Source organism: Pan paniscus, chromosome 11 (assembly GCF_029289425.2).
Source record: "Pan paniscus chromosome 11, NHGRI_mPanPan1-v2.0_pri, whole genome shotgun sequence".
Lineage (NCBI taxonomy): Eukaryota > Metazoa > Chordata > Mammalia > Primates > Hominidae > Pan > Pan paniscus.
Genome location: NC_073260.2, coordinates 12,068,951 through 12,089,143, shown reverse-complemented (window position 1 = coordinate 12,089,143; position 20,193 = coordinate 12,068,951). Strand labels below are relative to the sequence as shown.

Here is a 20,193-nt window from a genome sequence, read left to right as displayed (position 1 = left end):
TAATACTGATGAAGCATTTTTGTTCCAGCTCTGTCTCGGAAGACCTAGGCTGTAGACGTGGGGATTTCAGTAGGAAACATTATGGATCTGTGGAGCTGGTAAGTTTATGCTGTCTGTTCAGTGGTAGTACATTGATTTAGATTTAGAGACGATTGCCAAGCTCATCAGATCTTTTGTTGTATATTTACTGTTAGACCATGTGGGTACAGTGTAAGGATTGGATTGGAATAAATAACTATACAAAGGCTATGATAATTTGATCATCTTTATCTATTTGTTTTTATTGTTACATACTTTTTAATCTTGTCTTCCAGTTTGTTAAAAATATGTTACGGCTTGGTATTTTTCTCTGTATATATAATTAAATAAAACAATTTATGAATTAAGAAAGGTGGCATTTGGCTTATATATGACCTTTTTCCTAAAAGTTTATAAATCTAGTTTTCAAGGTTTAAATATTATTGAAATATGTATTCTGATTTTCTGTATGTTTGCTTTCTGGGTGTGTAGTAGGAGTTAGAATATTTATGAGAGCTGTTTTTCCCATTAAAAGCATATTGGTTGGACTAGATAAATGACTATTATGGATGATCAATATTTGGAATGAAAATATTTACATTTTCCTTAATGAGAGACGTTAGTGTTTGTGCTATGATTTTTAAAATTTGTGTGTTTTCATTTTAAAAGAGCCATAATGAAAGCATATAATAGTCTCAATATTTTTTAAAGATAGAATGTGATTTTTTCCAATTATGTGAAAATCTGAACAAATTTTCAGAAATGTGCTCATAAAATTATATTGATTATTATTTAACACTGTTAATGACATTGTCTACTATTTCTATTTATTAAAAATGAGTTGCTTGTATCTATTTGTGTAGCACCCAATTTTCCCCTATTAATATAAGCTGCATCCTTGCAGAGTTTAAGTAGTAGAAAAATTTATAGCGGAGTTGTGTACCAGTGGCGTTCTACTTGAACTCAAGCATATGTTATGGACCTGACTGTGTACCTAGTCTGGAGCTGGGTATTCTTGAAAATATAAAATGAGTAAAAGATATAGTCCTTGTTCTTAAGGAGCTTACTGTCCTCTGGCTGGGTAGATAAGACACATAAATTATCTGAAGAATGAATTTAGCCACATAAAAGATACCTCAGGTGATTCAGTCAACACCTGTTCTGTCTGTCACTGGTGACACTACACCACTTAGACCACCACCTCCCCTGAAGGAGCAGGTGCATAGCTATAAGTCAGAGTAGGAATTGGTACTGTGAAAGAGATGCATGTAGAGCACCACGGGGGTTCAGAGAAGGAAGGGATCACCCATTCTGGCCAGGGGTCTCAGAGACACACCATGGAAGACCTTGCAGAGAGCTGTGGGATGTGAGTTGGTGGCAGAGTGGATAGACAGTAGGTATGAGCTAACAGTATGATTCCTGGCAATGCCGTGTCCCAAGGCAATGAGCAAATGGTCCTGCCTAGCAAAGAGCTTTGTAATTACAAAGCAAGCAAGCTTTGGAATCAGGTAGGCCTGGGTTCCCATACCAGGTCTATTACTTATCTTTGTGACCAGTCAGGTTACTTCTCTGAACCTCAGTAATGCTGAAGAACATGTGATCTGAAGTCATTCTTGTTTCATCATTCACTAATTGTATGATCTTGGACTTCCTTTAGCATCAGTTTTCTCATCTATAAAATGGGGATATTTCTGTTATCTACCTTAGAGGGTTGTTATGAGGATTAAATGAGATCATGTACATAAAGTACTTAGCACATAAGCACAGTTTATGTTAACCAGCTGCAGTCATAAAGACAAAATTCAGTAGCAAAAGTAGAGCCTTGACTGTCAGGTGAACACTTTGGACTTGGCCTAGCAAGTAATATGGAGCGCTTTTAAACAGGGACAACATTACTTGGGGGAGATAACATGGGTGTGAAAGATGGACTCTTTAAAGATGTGGGGAAATCACAGAATATCAGAATGGAAAAGTACTTGAGAGCAGTGGTTCTCAAACTTGAGCAGACATCAGAACTCTCTGGAAGGCTGATTAAAACATAGATTGCTGGGCCCTAGTCCCAGAGTTTCAAATTCAGTAGATCCAAGGTTAACCTACAATTTGCAATTCTAACAAGTTCCCAGATTGATATTGATATTGCTGGTCCCAGGATCATACTTTAAGAAGCTCTGCCTTAGAGGACCTCAGCTAGGTCATCAGTTATCCTTGGCCTGATGAGGTATCCAGTTGACCAAACGTTCCTCAATCCATTTGTTCACATTTTTCCTCTGGGGCCATGACTGTGTGTATGTGTATTTGTAGTTGACTTTTTAGAATATTATAAAATACATTTTAAATATATTTAAAAATTCCACGTATAATCTTACCTTGCAGCAACTGTTTTCATCTCCTTGTGGTACCTTCCAGTCCTTATAGCTACAAACCTCATTTTTATCTTGTTATAATGAAATTATGTATTTAATTTAATTTCGCATTCTTCTTTTTCCATTTATACTGTATTTTCTAAATGTCTTCTTATATAGTCTTCAGAGTCATATTTTAATGGGTACATGATAGGCCAACATAGTGATAAATGATTATCTGTGTAAATTTTGTAAAATTAGGTTGTTTCTCATTTTCCCGTATTAAAAATGACATGTGTGCTGGTGGTCAGGAAGGTTGGGAAAAGTGAAATGAGCAGAGCTCCGTTCTTATTATCTGAGGATCTCTTGAAATTCTGACTGCAGTGTTTTAAGAGGAGCGTGATGTTTCCTCTCACTTCTGAACAACAGAGTATTATTAAATTACAAACCATTATGTGTTGCAGGGACTTATGAAAAAGTGAGTTTGACTTTTCTTATGCCTGCTGTGATGAAAATTGTTGGGAACCCAATAAGTGTTGGGCATCTTGGAACTCAAACTTTCCAGAAAGGCGTCTAAGATTATATAAAATTGAAATTTTAGCATGAACTTCTCCTGACCTTGAACAAGTCACAAGTCTTGTGAAGAATGAAGCTCGGCCATTCATATCAGTAATGAGAGAAGACTTAGGGCTTAGTTCTCTAGGTTTCCATCCTGCATTAGTTTGGTGATGAGAAGATGGAAACCCAGATCTTGACAGACTCGTGGGAGAACTACTTAGCGTTCTTTCAACACATATTTATTGAGGGTCATCCATGTGTCAGGCTCTGTGCGAGTCACTGAGAGTCAGGGGAGAGAAGCAAAACCATTTTTCTGCTCTCATGGAGCCTTCACTTTAGAAACTAGCAGCCTCACACCGTGTCCCCAGGCTGTGTTGTATCTGGATCTCAGCTGTTTCCCTGCCTTAACCAGGGATTGTTTTCTTGTGAAGAACAGAGATCTGTTCTGTCTAGGTCAAGTATAAAGCAATTCACTGAAAGGATATGGGTGAATCTCACGGGAGGGAAGTGCAGCTGCGCCTCATGTGATGGAAAGCCAGCAAGCCACTATTTTCTCTTTCTCTCTGGTCCATATGCTTTCTTGTCTTCACATTTCTCTGTGTCTGTATCACTCTCCTCTCTGCAGAACAGCTTCTGATGGCACAGTTGCCTCTCTCCAGCTCATTTTTCCCAGCAGTCAGAGTGGTGTTTTCTTTTTTAGTTTATTTTTTATTGTGGTAAAACAGACAGAACATAAACTTTGCCATTTTAACTATTTTTAAGTGTACAGTTCAAGGAGCATTAAATACATTCATATTGGTGTACAACCATCACTGCTATACACTTTCAGAATGTTTCCCGTCATCCCAAAATGAAACTCTTTATCAATTAAACACTGGATTCCTATTTGGCAGTTCCTCAAAAAGCTAAAAACAGAGCTTCCCAGCCCCAGGTAACCTCTATTCTACTTTCTGTCTCTATGAATTTGCCTATTCTAGATACCTCCTATAAGTGAAATCATACAATATTTGTCCTTTTGTATCTGGTTTTATTTCTCTTAGCATGTTTTCAGGGTTCATCCATGTGATAGTGTATATCAGAATTTCATTTCTTTTTATGGCTGAATAATATTCCGTTGTATGGATACACCACATTTTGTTTATCCATTTATCTGTTTTGTTTGTTTGTCTGTTTGTGAGGCAGGATCTCACCTTGTCACCCAGGCTGGGGTGCAGTGGCACAGTCATGGCTCACTGCAGCCTTGACCTCCTGGGCTCAAGTAATCCTCCTACCTCAGCCTCCCAAGTAGCTGGTATTACAGATGCATGCCACCACACCGGGCTAATTTTTTTGACTTTTAGTAGAGACAAGGTCTCTCTATGTTGTCCAGGCTGGTCTCGAAATCCTGGGCTCAAGCAGTCCTCCTGCCTTGGCCTCCCAAAGTGCTGGGATTACAGGCATGAGCCACCGCACCCAGCGTGTTTATTGATTCATCTGTTGATGAACACTTGCGTTGTTTCTACATTTTAGCTATTAAAATTAATGCTGCTATGAACACTGGTGTACAGATACCTGTTGGAGTCCTGCTTTTGATTCTTTGGAGTTTATTAACTAGGAGTGGAATTGCCGGATCATAAGGTGATTCTGTTTTTAGCTTTTTGAGAAACTGCCAAACTTGTTTCCACCATGGCTGTACCGTTTTACATTTCCACCAGCAATGCACAAAGTTTCTATTTCTCCACAATCTTGCCAACACCTGTTATTTTCCATTTTTAAAATAATAGTCATCGTAATAGTATGAAGTGGTATCTCATTGTGGCTTTGATTTGCATTTCCCTAGTGATTAGTGATGTTGAGCATCTTTTCATATGCTTATTGGCCATTTGTGTATCTTCTTTGGAGTAATGACTATTCGAATTCTTTGTTCATTCTTGAATTGGGTTTTTGTTTTGTTTTGTTTTTTGTGTTTTTTTTTTTTTTTTTTTTTTGCTGTCAAGTTGTAGGAGTTCTTTTTATATTCTGGTTATTTGTCCCTTATCAGATGATTTCCAAATATTTTCTTCCATTCTGTGGCTTATTTACTCTGTTGACAGTGCCTTTAATGCACAAAAGTTTTTAATTTTGATGAAGTAAAATTTATCTATTATTTATTTTGTTGTCTATGCTTTTGGTGTTATATCCAAGAAATTATTGCTAAATTCAATGTCCAGAAGATTCTCTCGTATGTTTTCTTCTAAGGCTTTTATGGTTTTAGCTGTCTTTGAGCCATTTTATGTCTTTGAGCCATTTTGAGTTCATTTTTTCTATATGGTGTGAGGTAAGAGTCCAGCTGCATTCTCTTGCTTGTGGACATCCAGTTTTCCCAGCACCAGTGGTTGAAAAGACTGTCCTTTCCCTATTGAATGGCCTGGTACCCTTGTCAGAAATCAATTGACTATAGATGTGAGGGTTAGTTTCTGGGCTTCCCTTCTGTCTCATTGGTCCATATGTCTGTCCTTATGACAGAATGATGTTTTAAAATGTTGACAATACAATGTCTTTTCCTTCTTAAAATGTTTCTTCAGCTGTTCATTGTACTTCAAGGCCAGACCATGTACCAAGGCCTACAAGAACCTATGTGATCCTTACCCTGTCTTTCTCTTTCACCTTCTTTCATGCCGCTTCCTCACGGTGGCTCAAATGTCCGGCCTTTATCCTGGTCTCTGGAACACACTGAGCTCTTCCCTGTCCCAGGACCCCTGCGCTTACTAGTCATTCTTACTGATGGATTCTTGGGGCTTCTCACGGCTGATCTCAGCTTAAATACCATCTTCTCAGAGGGGCCTCCCCTGACCATCCCATCAACATTAGTTCCTTCCTCTGCTATTCTCTAACTCAACATCCTATTTGTTTTCTTAGCAGTGCTTATCACAATCTATATTCATTTCATTTACCACTTACTTACTACTCTGTATTGTTCATTGTTTTATTTCTAGAACATGGCACAGGGCCTGGCACATACTAAGTTTCTTATAAATGTTTTTTTATTACTGAATTGATTTCTGGCCCCCCAGTCCCCATGGTTTACATGGGTTACAGCTCTGTTGGCCACCGTGGTCTCTTCATTCTTGGATCCTAATTTCAAATTCCAAATAGAATACTATGGATTGTTTCCTCTTTGTTCAGGTATCTATCCCTGATTCAAACACTTGTGCTCAGGGTAGTGGGGTCATAGACTATAAACATGGCTTTTGAGGCCCATCCCCTCAGCAATGCTTGTGGACAGGGCAGATTTTCTCTGGAGATGATATAGACAAGTCAGTTTCAAAGAAGGGCATGAGCTGAGCTGGAACTCCCAAATGTGTCCATTAACATTCCTTCATATAGTGAGAATTTAAAAGCTCAAACTAAAAGCACTTAGTGAAAATTTCTTCCTCTGCTGATGGACTCCCTTATCTCTGTACTTTTTTAAATACCATAAATAAAGATATAGATTATGAACTCCCTAAAAATAGGAATAATGTTTATTTGCCACTGTATCTCTAGAACTAAGCACAATGCTTAGCATTAGTTACTTAGTAACTATTGATTGAATGAATGAATGATCCCATTTGGTTGAAATTAGAGAGTGGCCTAACCCATCAAAAATAAATAAAGGAAAGAAAAAACAAGCCTCTTTGATTCCCCCCTCAACCAATATACTTAGGCTCATTAGCTGGCAGTGCATTTCATCAAAAGCATATGCCATTTTTCTTCTTGATGAATTGCAAGTCTTGTCTCTCATGGCAGCATTCTAGGCAAGACACAGCTATCACACCATCAACCATTCTTCATCACTTTGTGTTGAAATCTGTCAGAAAAAGCACAAGATTGTTTGTAGCTTTTATTGATCTTTTTTTGGCCTTTAAACTGGATGGCTAGGAAATTGATACAGTATCAGTGATAAATGGTATGGGCACAATATAGACCTCTCCCCTCCCCAGCCCAGCTGCTGACTCTCATAAAACCCCGTATCTTGATACTTCTGGGTAAGTAATGATCTACTGGTGATTTCAAGTCAGGATAAAACAAGGTAGTATATTGTCCATTCCTTTTTAAGCTTGTTTCTTAATGACTCAAACCTGCATTTAGATGAGCCACGTGCATGCTCCCCTGCTATATAGGAAATAAATATATCAGTGCTTCTCTATACAGATAGCATGATTTCGTTGTCATGAACTCAGGGTAGCCTCAAAGGGTATCTGGCTGTACTGTCTAATAACTATCAAAAGAACGGTTGATGATGAACTTGCTTGGCATCTGCAGATTTTAACATTTGAGGTTTTGACTGTTTGACTCTTGAAGTCTTGATATGTAGTAATTTGTATTTTTGTTCAGGCACGGATTGGATTTATACCTGTGGGACTGTTGTGAAGAAAGATGATGCTTTGCTAATGAGTGATTTAACTGCCTGTCCAGCACCCCTAACACAACTCAGTTTTGTGCTCTACTCAGGGTTAAGTAGGGTTTTTACTTTCAAAGGCACTTTATGGGAGAAATTATATTCTATCTAGTATTACCAAACTGAGAGATTAGCGAGGGTACCAGCATATTTCCCTCAGGAACATCAAAACATCAAGACTTCAGCGTTGTACAGCTAAAATCATAATTTTGACAGATGTTCTTTAAAATTTATCTGGCTTATATCTGTGTCTCACATAGCAGGCCAACTCTTTTTTTTTTTTTTTTTTTTTTTTGAGGAGGAGTCTCACTCTGTTCCCCAGGCTGGTGGCTCGATCTTGGCTCACTGCAACCTCTGCCTCCCAGGTTCAAGCGATTCTCCTGCCTCAGCCTCCTGAGTAGCTGGGACTACAGGTGCACACCATCACGCCCAGCTAATTTTTGTATTTTTAGTAGAGACAGGTTTCACCATGTTGGCCAGGATGGTCTTGATCTCCTGACCTCGTGATCCACCTGCCTCAGCCTCCCAGTCAACTCTTGTGGATACCTCCAGGTACAACGTGTATCAGAACATTCACCAACAAGTTAACATGTTTTAAAACTATGGATGGTGCTTTTTTGATATTTTTACTGCCTCTGTTGGTGATTGATAGTGCTCACTTTTAAACTTTTTCAGGCCAAAATTTTTGTAACCATTTTCTGTGATGTAGAATTTTGAGACTTTAATAATTACTTTTTATACATTAGAATGGAATCAGAAATCTTTTATTATGGTTATTATTTTATTATTTTTATTATTAGTTTTAGCATTTTATTGAATGCTTACCACGTACCAGTCTCTGTTGAATACTGTAGATGTATTTACTTATTTAATCCCCACAAAAAACCGTATGAGGTAGGCATTATTTGATTAGGCCACACACTGTAGATGCTCAGAAGACATTTGTGAATATTAAATGGATTCCCATTTAACTGATGATACCAGAGCGGTCCCACAGCTAGGAAGAAGCAGGAGTGACATCTAAACCCAGGTCTATCTGCCTCCGAGAGCCCCTGCGCTTAATCTCTTCACCTGCAAGCCCATGCTCTTAAAGCCCTGCTGTGTATAGAGTGTTTCCTGAGAAAATTAGGTTGATTGTTAGAACAAATACCGCTGTCCTTAATCAAAAGCATAAAGTAGCTCTGCTTTAGGTTTCCATTCCAACATATAATTTCCAACTATTTTTCGTCCAAATCTTAACAAAAACTTGCTGTTAAGAACGTCCATAAGGAGTTATCCAAAGACATGCCCATGCCTTAAATGGTTTAAATTTAATTCCTAGATCAAGCCCAACCATAAGTTAGCTACAAACACTTGGCCTGCCTTTGTTGGCCCCTCTCAGACTTGCTTTTCTTGACTTGTACCATGGCATTATGCCTTTAACTTGCATTGATGGACAGAGTGGAAAACAGCCAGATAGATCTTGGTGGTGTGTTGCTTGTAGGATGCTGCTAAGAATTTTATGTTCGTCATATACAGAGTCTCATTTAAAAAGACCTATGAGAAAAAATTTTTCTCAGGACCAAAAAGTGCCATGCTTCTCCTGAGAAGCTGATTTGTTGTTAACCTTATAAGCAGTGGGAATCCTGTAAATGAAAGGGCTTTTCCTCTTTGCATTGGCTCCTAGGAAGCTCAGAACTCCATTTGTGGCTTATCTCTAACAGTCTTAAAGGACTTTATAACATACATCCTCATCTTATTCTCTTGTTTTCAGTTTATTTACCTACACTTGATTTTTCCTTGTTCTGAGTGTGCTCAGTATCTCATTTTATCCTTTAAGTAAGATATATTTAAGTAAGCTGCTTTTAAATCCTTTCTAAAAAATAAGATAGAGCATAAATATAAAAGTATTTCTGTATCTAGCCCTTAACAGCATAATCCTTCTGTCCTCCATTGACAGGTAGAATAACTTTGATGCTTGTCTCCTCCCTACCCTACTTTTTGATACAGTATGATTTTATGACCTATTTTTCTAGGATCAACAAAACTTGGGGAGAATTAACACCACCTGACCAGCCATTTGGTGACCATCTTGAGCTCCGAGTGCTGTGTTAATGACATGCATAGGCGGGTCACAAACTGTAACAAATCCACCAGCTGAACACATGCTGTAATAAGAATACCAGACAACTTCTCCAAATTTTCCCAGACAAAATCAACCTTGGGAACCTTGATACCAGACATCAGCATGCTCTCTAGTTTCAAAACCAGAGTTACAGGCACCCCACTCCCTCCTTTCTGAGTCCTGGCTTCCTCATGCTCTCCCTAGAGGCCACAGGAGTCTCCCATTCCTGTGACACTCAAGGCTCTCCTCCTCAGGGCAAGCCTCTCTGCGCCTCTGTGCTGCTCTCTTGCAGCCACCTTGGCTTGGCTCACAATCTCAGGCTCCTCAACCTTATGCTGGTATCCTGGGAGTCTCTGTTGTTTGACTCCAGTAACCTTCAACTGATGGGATATGGTCCCCTGATGTATATAAAAACACTTCCAAATTTTGATCAATGTATAATAGTTTATTTTTCATATAACCAGAAATACAAACTGAACACGCCACTTACCTGGTTAACTCTTCAGCAAAGGAAATTGAGTACAGCAGTTTTCTACCTTGATTGTGGTTTCATACACTCAGGAGGCAAAATTCACATAAGTCTCTAAACACGCAGACGTTCTTGGTGTCTGTTTGGTAACAGCCGTTGCCTTTCACACCTTACTTGTACCAGATCATTCTCTGCCCTGCATCATGGCTTGTCGTGTGCCCGCCTCAACTTTCAGAAGAGCAAGACCAGGCTCAGCAGTGTGCATCATCTGTTGTAGCAGGAATAAATTTTAAACTTGATTAAAATATATAATGTAATATACCTTTATGTACTGCTCTTAGCAATAGAATATATTTTGTTTTCTCAAAGTTGCTTTTTTCAGTACCTATGTTTTCTTCTGAACTCATGCAGGCCTTCCCTCAAAACTGTGGTATTCACGTGCCATGAACATGCATAGAGTTTGAAAACCACTCTTTTACCTCTTTGGGGCTGTTAAAGATGAAGAGGAATTTGGTGTTTTTGCCAACCTTTCCCCACATGGGCTGTGGACTTTAAGAGCTCTTTTTTTAGGCCCTCAGAGGAAAGTCTAGCTTATTTTAACTTATTAACTGCCCCTTGGCAGGCAACTTGGAACAAGTTTCCCTGGGGTTCAGGATCCAAGAGAATTTGAGGCTTCATCAAAGTCTCTCTTGGTGCCTTAAGATGAAACCCTTGTCTTTCAGCTTTCTCCTGTCTCAGGGCAAGTTTCTGTTTTCGTAGGGCACATATCCATTCCATGGGTTAGAAGAGCTTTTGGCCCTGTTTGTTAAGGAGGGGAACATCTGTGGGTTCTGAAATTTGCTTCCCTTTTATATCACTAATCAAATTTAGGGAGTCATGCAAAAAAATCCAGTGTAGCTTGCCGTGATTGGCTTACCATAAATGGCTGGCTCATGGTGTCACACTGCCACTGTTAGTTGAGCTATAAGTAATATTTTTATATTGAACTATTTTACACATGTAATTAAAGCAGTTACTTTGGGTTCTTTTATGTGCAAGAAAAGGATTGTATGCTTTTTGGCCTCAACTTTTTAATTGGTCTATTGCAGTTATCATTGTGTTGCAGTCTTTTAAAATATAATCTCAAACTGTGCGTGCATAATATATGTGAAGGCTTTTTGATTACTTTGGGAGTACATTTCAGCTATTCTCTAAATTCTCTTTTTGCTCCTTGTAATGGTTCCACAGTTTCCCTTCTTACTTTCTCCTTTTGATGCTTCCCTTCCTTGTACTCCACTGAAACTGCTCTTGCCAAGGTCACCAAGGGTTTCCTTGCTACCAAATCCAGTTGGCATTCCTCAACTCTGCCATTTTTTTTTTAACATTTTGAATTGATTGATTGATTGTATAGATGGGGTCTCATTATGTTATCCAGGCTGATCTTGGACTCCTGGTCTCAAGTGATCCTCCCACCTTAGCCTCCCAAGGCAAGGCTGGGATTACAGGTCAGTCTTCATGTTACATGACAACTCTGTAGCCCTGTTAAAATTTTCTCCTCTCTTGACATCTCCATACTATCAGCTTTTCCTCTTGCCTCCCTGCTTCACCTTCTCAGCATTTTTTTTTTTTTTTTTGATTCCTTCTCGTCTGGCTGGCCCTTAAATGTTGGTGCTCTTCTAGATTCTGCCTCCAGCACTGTTCTTACTATATATGCTCTTTCTGGGTAATCTTTCCCTGTCTTAAAATTGGTGACTCCCAGATCCATATATTGGGTCCAGATTTCTATCCACAGATTTCTGTGCATGGGCCCATTTGCCTAAATGCCCACTGGCAGTCTCTCCTGGGATGACCCATAGGCAACTAAACTGCAATATGCCCCAAGCTGAACTCACCCTGTCTCTCTTGTGCCAAACCACTGAGTGAATGGCACCATCTTCCTTTCAGTTGCTAATTCCAGAAACCAAGAAATCACACATAGCCATGTCCCAGTCTCTTACCAAATCCCATTGGTTCTATTATATATTCTCAATGGATTTCATGGCCAGTTGCTCTTTATTCATATCACTGTGTACAGCCAGTGTCAGACAGCCTTTTGAGTGCTTTGTATGTGTAAACTACTTTTCACAATGACCTAATGAGGTGGGAGTACTGTTATCATCCCCATCTTACAGATGAGTTAACTGAGATTCAGAGAGGTAAATTAACTTGTCCAAGGTCACACAACTGGTAAGTTGTAGGGGGTGTCCCCCAACTCCCATCCACAATAGGTTATATTTACTTGAAAGATCCATGATCTTGCTGCTGTTACAGGCTGCTCCAGTGCCCCTCAAACTTGATTATGCATAAAAATCACTTGAGCAGTTTGTTTAAAACCTGTGTTCTGATTTGGCATATCTGGAGTGGGCTGAGTAGTGTGCATTTTTTACAAGCTTACATTTTGAAAGTGACTTTTAATTCCTTATGTGTTTCTTATTTAGACTCTTGAAGAAATACAAGTAAGAAAAGAACAGGATGTTTGCTTCTATGTAGTCCTTCTTTTGTGTGACATTGGTATCATTTCCTCTTTCCCTGAGCTTCTGGCACTTTCTCTTGCTCTCCCTGACTTCTCAAAAATTCCATTTAACAAATTCTTGATAAGATTACATCTAGTTTGTCCGTGTCCTCAGATGTAATTAACCTAATCCTGGGAGCTTTGATTTCCTTAATGCTGTAAAGAGTACTTTCCCTAATGTACAGCTCTGGCAGCATCATCTTTATGCATTCAAGCAAACAAATTCCTGCTGTAATAACAACAGCAAACCTTCAGCATCTCTTTTTTGCTTATGAAATAAAGTAGGTAGTCTTCAGCTTGACAGTTAAGGCTTTCTGCAGTCTTGCTCCAACCTATCTCTGAGCCTTACTTAGCTCATGTGGCCCATGATCCAGCAAACGGACCTTTACCCACCATTGCCCAGGCCTGAGACTTCCTTATACTTTTTCATCGTTCTAGAATGCCCTCTTGAAATATGCGTCTGTTGAGTGTCATTTTTTCCATGCAGCCTTACCTGATTCCCCTATGGGAAAGTCATCTTTCACTATCTAGAACCCCACAATTGTTTGCATTTCTCTATGGTACCTGTCATATTTTACATTGTCATTATTTGTGGGCATTTTTTACCTGTCCTAGTAGGCAGAGATTATGGTGCTTTTCTTATTGTATCCCCAGCAGTACTTGGCTCACTGCCAGACATCCACAAATCAGCTAGAAGATGAGTTTTGCCAAAAATCTCTCTAATAAATTCTTTTTTCTTAAATTTTTTATATTACTTCATAGTATTTTTGTGTGTATGTGCATGTGATGCTGATATACTTTTTAATATATTTTTCCGATTATGAAAGGAATACATAGTCATTATAGAAAATTTGAAATATACTGAAAAGCACAGAGAAGAAAATTAAATTCATATGTAATCCTACAAATAATCACTATTACGATTTAGTACACATCGATTTAATAATTAAATTTGTATACAAAATGGGTTTATGTATTTTATTGGGCTTCTTTACTTAAAAACAAAGTATAGTCTTTTTAGGCATAAAGTTGTCTTCCATAAATGACTTCATCTCCTTATATCCAAATCTCTTTTTTCGTCTTCATGTGTAATTGCATTGGCTATGACCTCCAAAGCAATCATAAATAGCAATAGTTGCAGGTGTCCTTGTCCTGGAGTTTCAGGTAAGTTTTTAAGGCTGTACATGAGGGTATCTTTTCTTAATCATTACATATCTGAGCATGTCTCTGATTCATAGCTTTCACAAGAACAACTTTACCTGCTTTTAAGTGTCTGAGTCATCACCTTTTTCCTTTAAAACTTCACAAATGTTGATCTGTTATCGTGTTAGTTTCCTAGGCCTGCTGTAAGAGTTTATCACAAACTGGGTGGCTGGGTCACTTAAAACAACAGAAGTCTATTCTCTTACAGTTCTGGAGGCTAACAGTTCAAAATCAAGATGTAGCAGGGCCATCCTCCCTCTGAGGGCCGTGGGGAAGAATCCTTCCTTGCCTCTTCTAGTTTCTGGGGTTGCGGCAATCCTTAACCCCCTTTGGCTTATAGCTGCATCACTCCAGTCTCTGCCTCTGTTATCACATCGCCTTCTCTCTGTGTCTCCGTATCTGAATCACCCTCTCTTTTTCTCTTATAAAGACATCAGTCATGGGATTTAAGTCCTACCTGAATCCAGTAGGACCTTATATCAACAAATTACATCTGCAAAGACCCCCTTTGCAAATAAGATCATATTCTCAGGTTCCAGGTGGACCTGAATTTGGGGGGGACACTATTCAACCAGTACAGTTACCTTTTGCCCTTTAGTGTTCTGAAGAGAAATCTGAGCCAGTTCCAATTCAGTTTCTTTCTTGGTGACCTTTCCTGGCTGGGTTTTTCTTACATTTTTTTTTTCTTTTCATCTTTCATTTTTTACATGTTTTCCATAATTTATCTGCACCTTTGTATTTTCATTAATTTTCCTTAAAACATTGCACCTCTGGGATTCTTAGATCCAGTCCTTTAATCAAGGATGAATATTTTCTTCTGTTATATCTTTGATTATTGCTTGTTTTTTCCCCTAAAACAGTAAAGACCATTTTCTCTGTCCTCCATGACTGTCTTTTCTTTCTTTTTATTTTCATTTTGTTTTGTTCCTTTCCATTCTATAATCAGCATCTAAAATGATGGAGATATTACTGTTTTAGTTCCCTAAAATTAACATTTTGTTTTCCTCCTCCAGTGAAGATTTTAATCCTACATTTGCATTTTTTCATCCTCTTTTATCTCACCCACTTGCACAAGGTTTCTACACTATTGCAAAGAGCTCATGTCTTCTGTCTCCCTGAGGACAGCAATGGCTATTCTGAAATTTTATTTTGGTTTCATAGTAAAGATGGTTAAAGGTATGCTTCCCTCTTTTAGTTTTCAGGATTATGTGTAGCATTTTTTCATAGCCCCCATGTTTTTTTTGTTTTGTTTTCATTTTTGTTTTACTTCAAACAAAAACAAAGAGCTATTCAGACCTTTTTTTCAACATTCAGAATGTATAACTGGCTCTCAGCTATCATTGTTCATTTGGGACTGTAGCTTCTCTGAGTTAAACAACTGGCTGGCTGGAGATTATACAAAGCTCCTTGATCAATTTCCAGGGTCTAGTTGGTGTTTATCTTATAAAGCTCTGCTGGAGTGAGATAGGATATTCTCCTGTGCTTGGCTTTTTGCTGCTCTGTACCAGTGGCTCTAGAATTTATACATAACAGGGGCTTAGGAACTACCAGTAGCAGTCTGGTTGAAAGAGGCATATTGAAGTAATGTTTGCTTAGCTCTTTACATAAGCCTGAGAAAATGCCAGCTGTCTAGATCAAAAAACAGGATGCAGATTGTGAAGAGGTTAAATCTCCCCCAGCCCCTTGGCATGTTGGGGAAACTAAACTCCCTAGGATGCTCTGCCCTCAGGACTCTCCATGTCTCGCTCCCTGGGGCACTTGGTTTATGAGGACCACATTCTCTAAGATGGACTCACTCTCCCTCCCTACTTCTTGCCCAGTGTTTTCTTGTCATGAAAAAGAGGTGCTTGTACGAGTGAGGCTACCTCAAAATGCAGTGCCCATGCAGTAAAAAGATGATTCCTAGTGTTTTATTCTTACTCTTCTGAAAGACCCAATGTCTCTTAGCTAAAATTAGATGGTGTGGGGAAGATTAAAGTGCCTTCCAACCTTCCATAATTATCACAGATTTGTTCTGTTCCAAGCAACAAAGCCAGACACCAAATACGTTTCTCGATTCTTCTCCATTGGCCGTATAGTAAGTAGAAAATGTCTTGATATTTTGGACGTAGAATTGCCAATCATTCCTTCTTAATATTCAAAGGAGTTGTCATCATTTGTGGTGAATTTTCACAAGTCTTTTACTGGGAAATGGAGTATCAGGGACTACTGTTCAGATATGATTTTAATTAGAAAGCCAAGACAGGTATATTTTGAGCTGGAAAGCTACATGACAGTGCTTATCCTGAATTGCCTCATGTTTCTCAGTAAAATAGCAGAAAGGTCATCTGTTAGGAGAAAGGGTGTTTCTGTAGTGGTAACATGTGACAGATAAGGTGGAGGATGTGATGGGAAGTACAAAAATAATGGCTCAGAAGATTGGATGGTGGTGAGGATCTAGCCATAATCAAATAGCATGAGCATGTTGTAGGCCTGGTCAGATGGAAACTCTTCTTTGAACACAGAAAAAGAGTGAGAGTTCAGTTGGCAGGGTGTGAGCGAGTGACTTGACTTGGTGGCATGAGGAGGAGTGAGCAGCATGCCAGATATGTGGGGTGGTAAATGCAGCCTGATTAACCACAGATCCCCAGATAGAACCCATGCCAAAAAGAGCCCGAGTGGGTTATGAGGTAAGGTAGGTCCCATGATGCCACAGCTGTGCCAGTGAGAAGGAGAGGATGCTGTTGGAGTTAGGAATGGATGGCAGAGCCATGGAATTGGGAGGTATTCCATTTGAAAAGACAGAAGAATATGAGCTCAGGCTGTCAGGTCAATCATAGTGATGGGTGTTGAGTTTGCTGAGGACAGGGGCCAGGGACAAGGATGATAAGAAAAGTCTGAGTCCAGATCCAGGGCCTTGGTGGCTCTCCTCCAGCGAACATTTATCCTCCTGGCTGGGGAATCTGCCTGCCACCTGGTTGGTTCTATATGCGCCATGGTGCTCTCAGCACCCAGCTGCCCAGCTGCCCAGTCACCCGGATCTCCCTGTCCCCCGGCACAGGCAGAATAGGATCAAGGTGAGGAGTGGGAGGAGGAGAAAAAAACCTACCCCTTCCCCCTACTCTGGTCCTCACACTGGCTCCTTCTCCCTTGCCTTTCCCTGCAGGCACAGAAGTGGACTAAAAGAGACCAGGAGACAGGCCCCAGGGCAGCACTCAGCAGTGAGGGATGGCTCATTCTACCCATGTTTATGCCTTTTCTCACCCCCTCTTTTTGATGCAGACATTTAAACTTTTCTTTCTTCCTTTCTGAATAGTAGTACTTTCTAAGTCAGGGATGTGTCTGTGTCTGTGTCTGTCTGTAATTTGCATGTGCAGGGTCAAATGGATCTGCTTTCTTGACCAGTATTTGCAGTTTAAATAAACCAGCTTATGTTGGAAATCATTTCTCAAAGATCCTGTACATCTTCTGGAATAAATTGCATTATAGCAATGCAACCTTCCCCAGATCCCCCAGGCAGAGTTGGTCTCTCCAGTGTCTGTCCCCTGTTCTTTTGTCTGTTGTTATGGCATTTAACCAGGTTGTGTTGTGATTTATCTGATTATATGTATGTGTGTCTCTTACTCCCTCTAGGATTTGCAGTCCTCTAGGGCAGGGATCATGTTGGATTTATCTTTGTCCAGCAGTTAGTACAGGCCCTGAAAAAAATGGTTTCAGTAATGTTTGCTAGATGGACAAATATTTAAACAGATCTTCCAAGAGTTTAAATGTAGCATAAAGTGGCTTAATCATGCTAATCAGAGCATTTTATATTAATCACTATCATATTACTACAATATATATTATAGCATTATAACATTTATTGAGCACTTATTATGTCCAGGTACTATTCTAGGCTCGTTATACATTTTACATTATTAAATCCTCACCACAAGCCTAGAAGTAGGTACAGTCATTGTCCCCATTTTAGACATAAGGAAACTAAAATTTAGAGAGGAAAAATTCAGTGATTTTCCCAAGGTCACATGGCTAACAAGTATGGAAGTGAGATTTGAACCTGGTCAGTTGAGCCCCGAAACCCATACTCATAAGCCCTCATTTTAAAGAAAGGGGATCTAGGAGAAAATATTACCTATTATGCTTAAGGATGTACTTTACATAATCTTTTTGAGTTTTTTTTCTAAGTAAAAATATTGTTCCTGTGATTTATATACCTGAATGCCAAGTACACAGTGCATGCTGAACAGAGATCGTAGGGAATACCAGCACTGATTTAGAATGGAAACAAGCACCAACCCAGTGAAACAAAGCAGTGAAATAAATGAGGAAGTGCTTTTTGTTTTTGAAAAATTATGTATTTGTATTAATCTAAGAAAGATCCTCATTTAATAATTGCCTACAATTTGAGACTAATAATGTTTTTATTTATAGTTAATAACATTTTATGCTTTCTATTTAAAAAAATTAATTTGTTAAGTTCTACAAACAAGTATTCTTGCTTGGATCTTATTTTTTTTCCTGAGATAAAACATCTAATATATTGAACACTGTTCAGTGTTAAATGAAACAGTTAGTTTTGCTGAGATTAGACCAAGGCCTCCACTCAGGATGTTAAATCACATGAATTTTCACTACTGAACTAACTGAATGGGAAACCAATTTGATTTGGGTCACCCAGAGCTGCATGAATGTCCAGCATGTCATTATACATAAAAATATGTATAATTGGACAGGGTTGTGGCCCTGTCCAATAGAACTTTCTACAATTATGGAAATATTTTTATCTGTGCTGTCCAGTGTAGTAGTCACACATAGCCACTGAGCACTTGAAATGTGACTAGTGCACTCAGGAACTGAATGTTTTTTATGTTAATTAAAATTAAATCTAGGCTGGGCACAGTGGCTCACGCCTGTAATCCCAGCACTTTGGAAGACCTTAGCAGGAGGATCACTTGAGACTAAGAGTTCGAGACCAGTCTGGGCAACATAGTGAGACCCTGTCTTTACAAAAAATAAAAAAGTAGCCAGGCGTGGTGGCATGTGCCTGTGGTCCCAGCTACTTGGGAGGCTGAAGCAGGAAGATTTCTTGAGCCCAGGAGGTCAAAGCTGCAGTGAGCCATAATTGTGCCACTACACCCCAGCTTGGGAGACAGAGCAAGACCCTGTCTCAAAAAATAAAAAATAAAATTTAATTTAATTTAAACAAGGCTGGTGGCCACAGTATTGGACAGTGCAAGAACTCAGAAGTAATCACTCACAGTGCCTGGCAGATCCTAGCCAAATGATCATTTAAGTCGTTTTGTTGTTGTTGTTGTTTGTTTGTTTGTTTCCTTTTTCTCCCTCCTGGGCACGGTCTTCCTCAGAATCTGAGTATTTGGTGTATGACCATAGCAGAGATATAAGACCAAATAAAGTTTAAAAAATCCTGTCCTCTTTTCTTAGCGTTAGTGATGTTACACATACATGTTAATACCCTTTTCCTAAACATATCCATCAAAATGAATGCAAAAGATCTGGTGTCTCTTCTCGAAGGAAACTGCCCCACTTTTCTGTGAGTGTGTGGCTCTTATGTGGCTCTCATGTGGCTCTCGTGTAGCTCCGGTGTGGAGCATCAGATCCTTCACCTCCTCAGAAGATGCTCTGGGCCAGGGCTGCCTTTGTGGGGCAGTGTTGTGACAAGATCTTCAGTTTTGCAACTAGCTTTTGGTCTACTCAGATTTCTTTCTTAAAATATTTTTCATTGTGTATGTTTTCCTAGAAAATTTGCCATTTCATTGAACTTTTTGATGATATTGGCATAATTTCATATAGAATGAATGAATATAATTTCATTCTCTTAATCTTTTAGAAATCTCTTTCTTCTTAGTGGTTCTATTTTCTTTATTATCACTATATGTATTTGTCTTTGTTCTTTGCTTTTTAAAATCAGACTTGCCTTGGAGTATCTTGGATATGTTAATCAATTATACTATCTTTCTAGTTTTATAATTTCTGCTCTGATCTTTTATTGATTCCTTTCCCCTGCTTTCCCTGGGTTTATTTCATTGTTCTTTTTTTATCTTCTAGTGGTTAATGCTTAGTTCATTGTTTTTATCCTTTTTTGTTTGATAATAAAAGCATTGAAAATGTGAATTTTTCTGTAAATATAGCACCTATCACATTATGTGTTTTCATATGTACTGTTCTTATTGTTGTTCACGTCTGAATAGTATCTAATTTTACTATTCCTATTTGACTCAAGAATTTATATAAATATATGCATATAAATAAATTTATACATGCATATATACATATATAAATTCTTGAGTCAAATAGGAATAGTAAAATAAATTTATATATGCATATATTTAAAGAGATGGGATATCACTGTGTTGCCCAGGCTGGAGTGCAGTGGCTATTGATAGGTGTGATCATGGCACACTATATCACTGAACTCCTGGTCTCAAGCGATCCTCCTGTTTCAGCCTCCCAAGTAGCTGGGACAATAGGCACAATAGGCTGAGATGCATATTTTCTGATTTTCAGTTTTTAAAATCCTTTTGATACTAATTTCTTATTCAGTTGCATTATGCTAAAAATGACCTGTACAGT

The 20,193-nt window shown here is 38.8% G+C and overlaps 1 protein-coding gene across 5 annotated transcripts in view; it reads left to right on the top strand.

Moving 5' to 3' along the window:
* Positions 1 to 20,193, top strand: part of GARNL3 (GTPase activating Rap/RanGAP domain like 3) — a 170,476-nt gene that overhangs the window by 41,581 nt on the left and 108,702 nt on the right. For all 5 annotated transcript variants that reach the window (XM_034929091.3, XM_034929089.3, XM_034929090.3 and 2 more), the window contains one exon: positions 29 to 98. In XM_034929091.3, the coding sequence (XP_034784982.1) occupies positions 29 to 98 (70 nt within the window). The remainder of the gene's footprint in view (positions 1 to 28; positions 99 to 20,193) is intronic.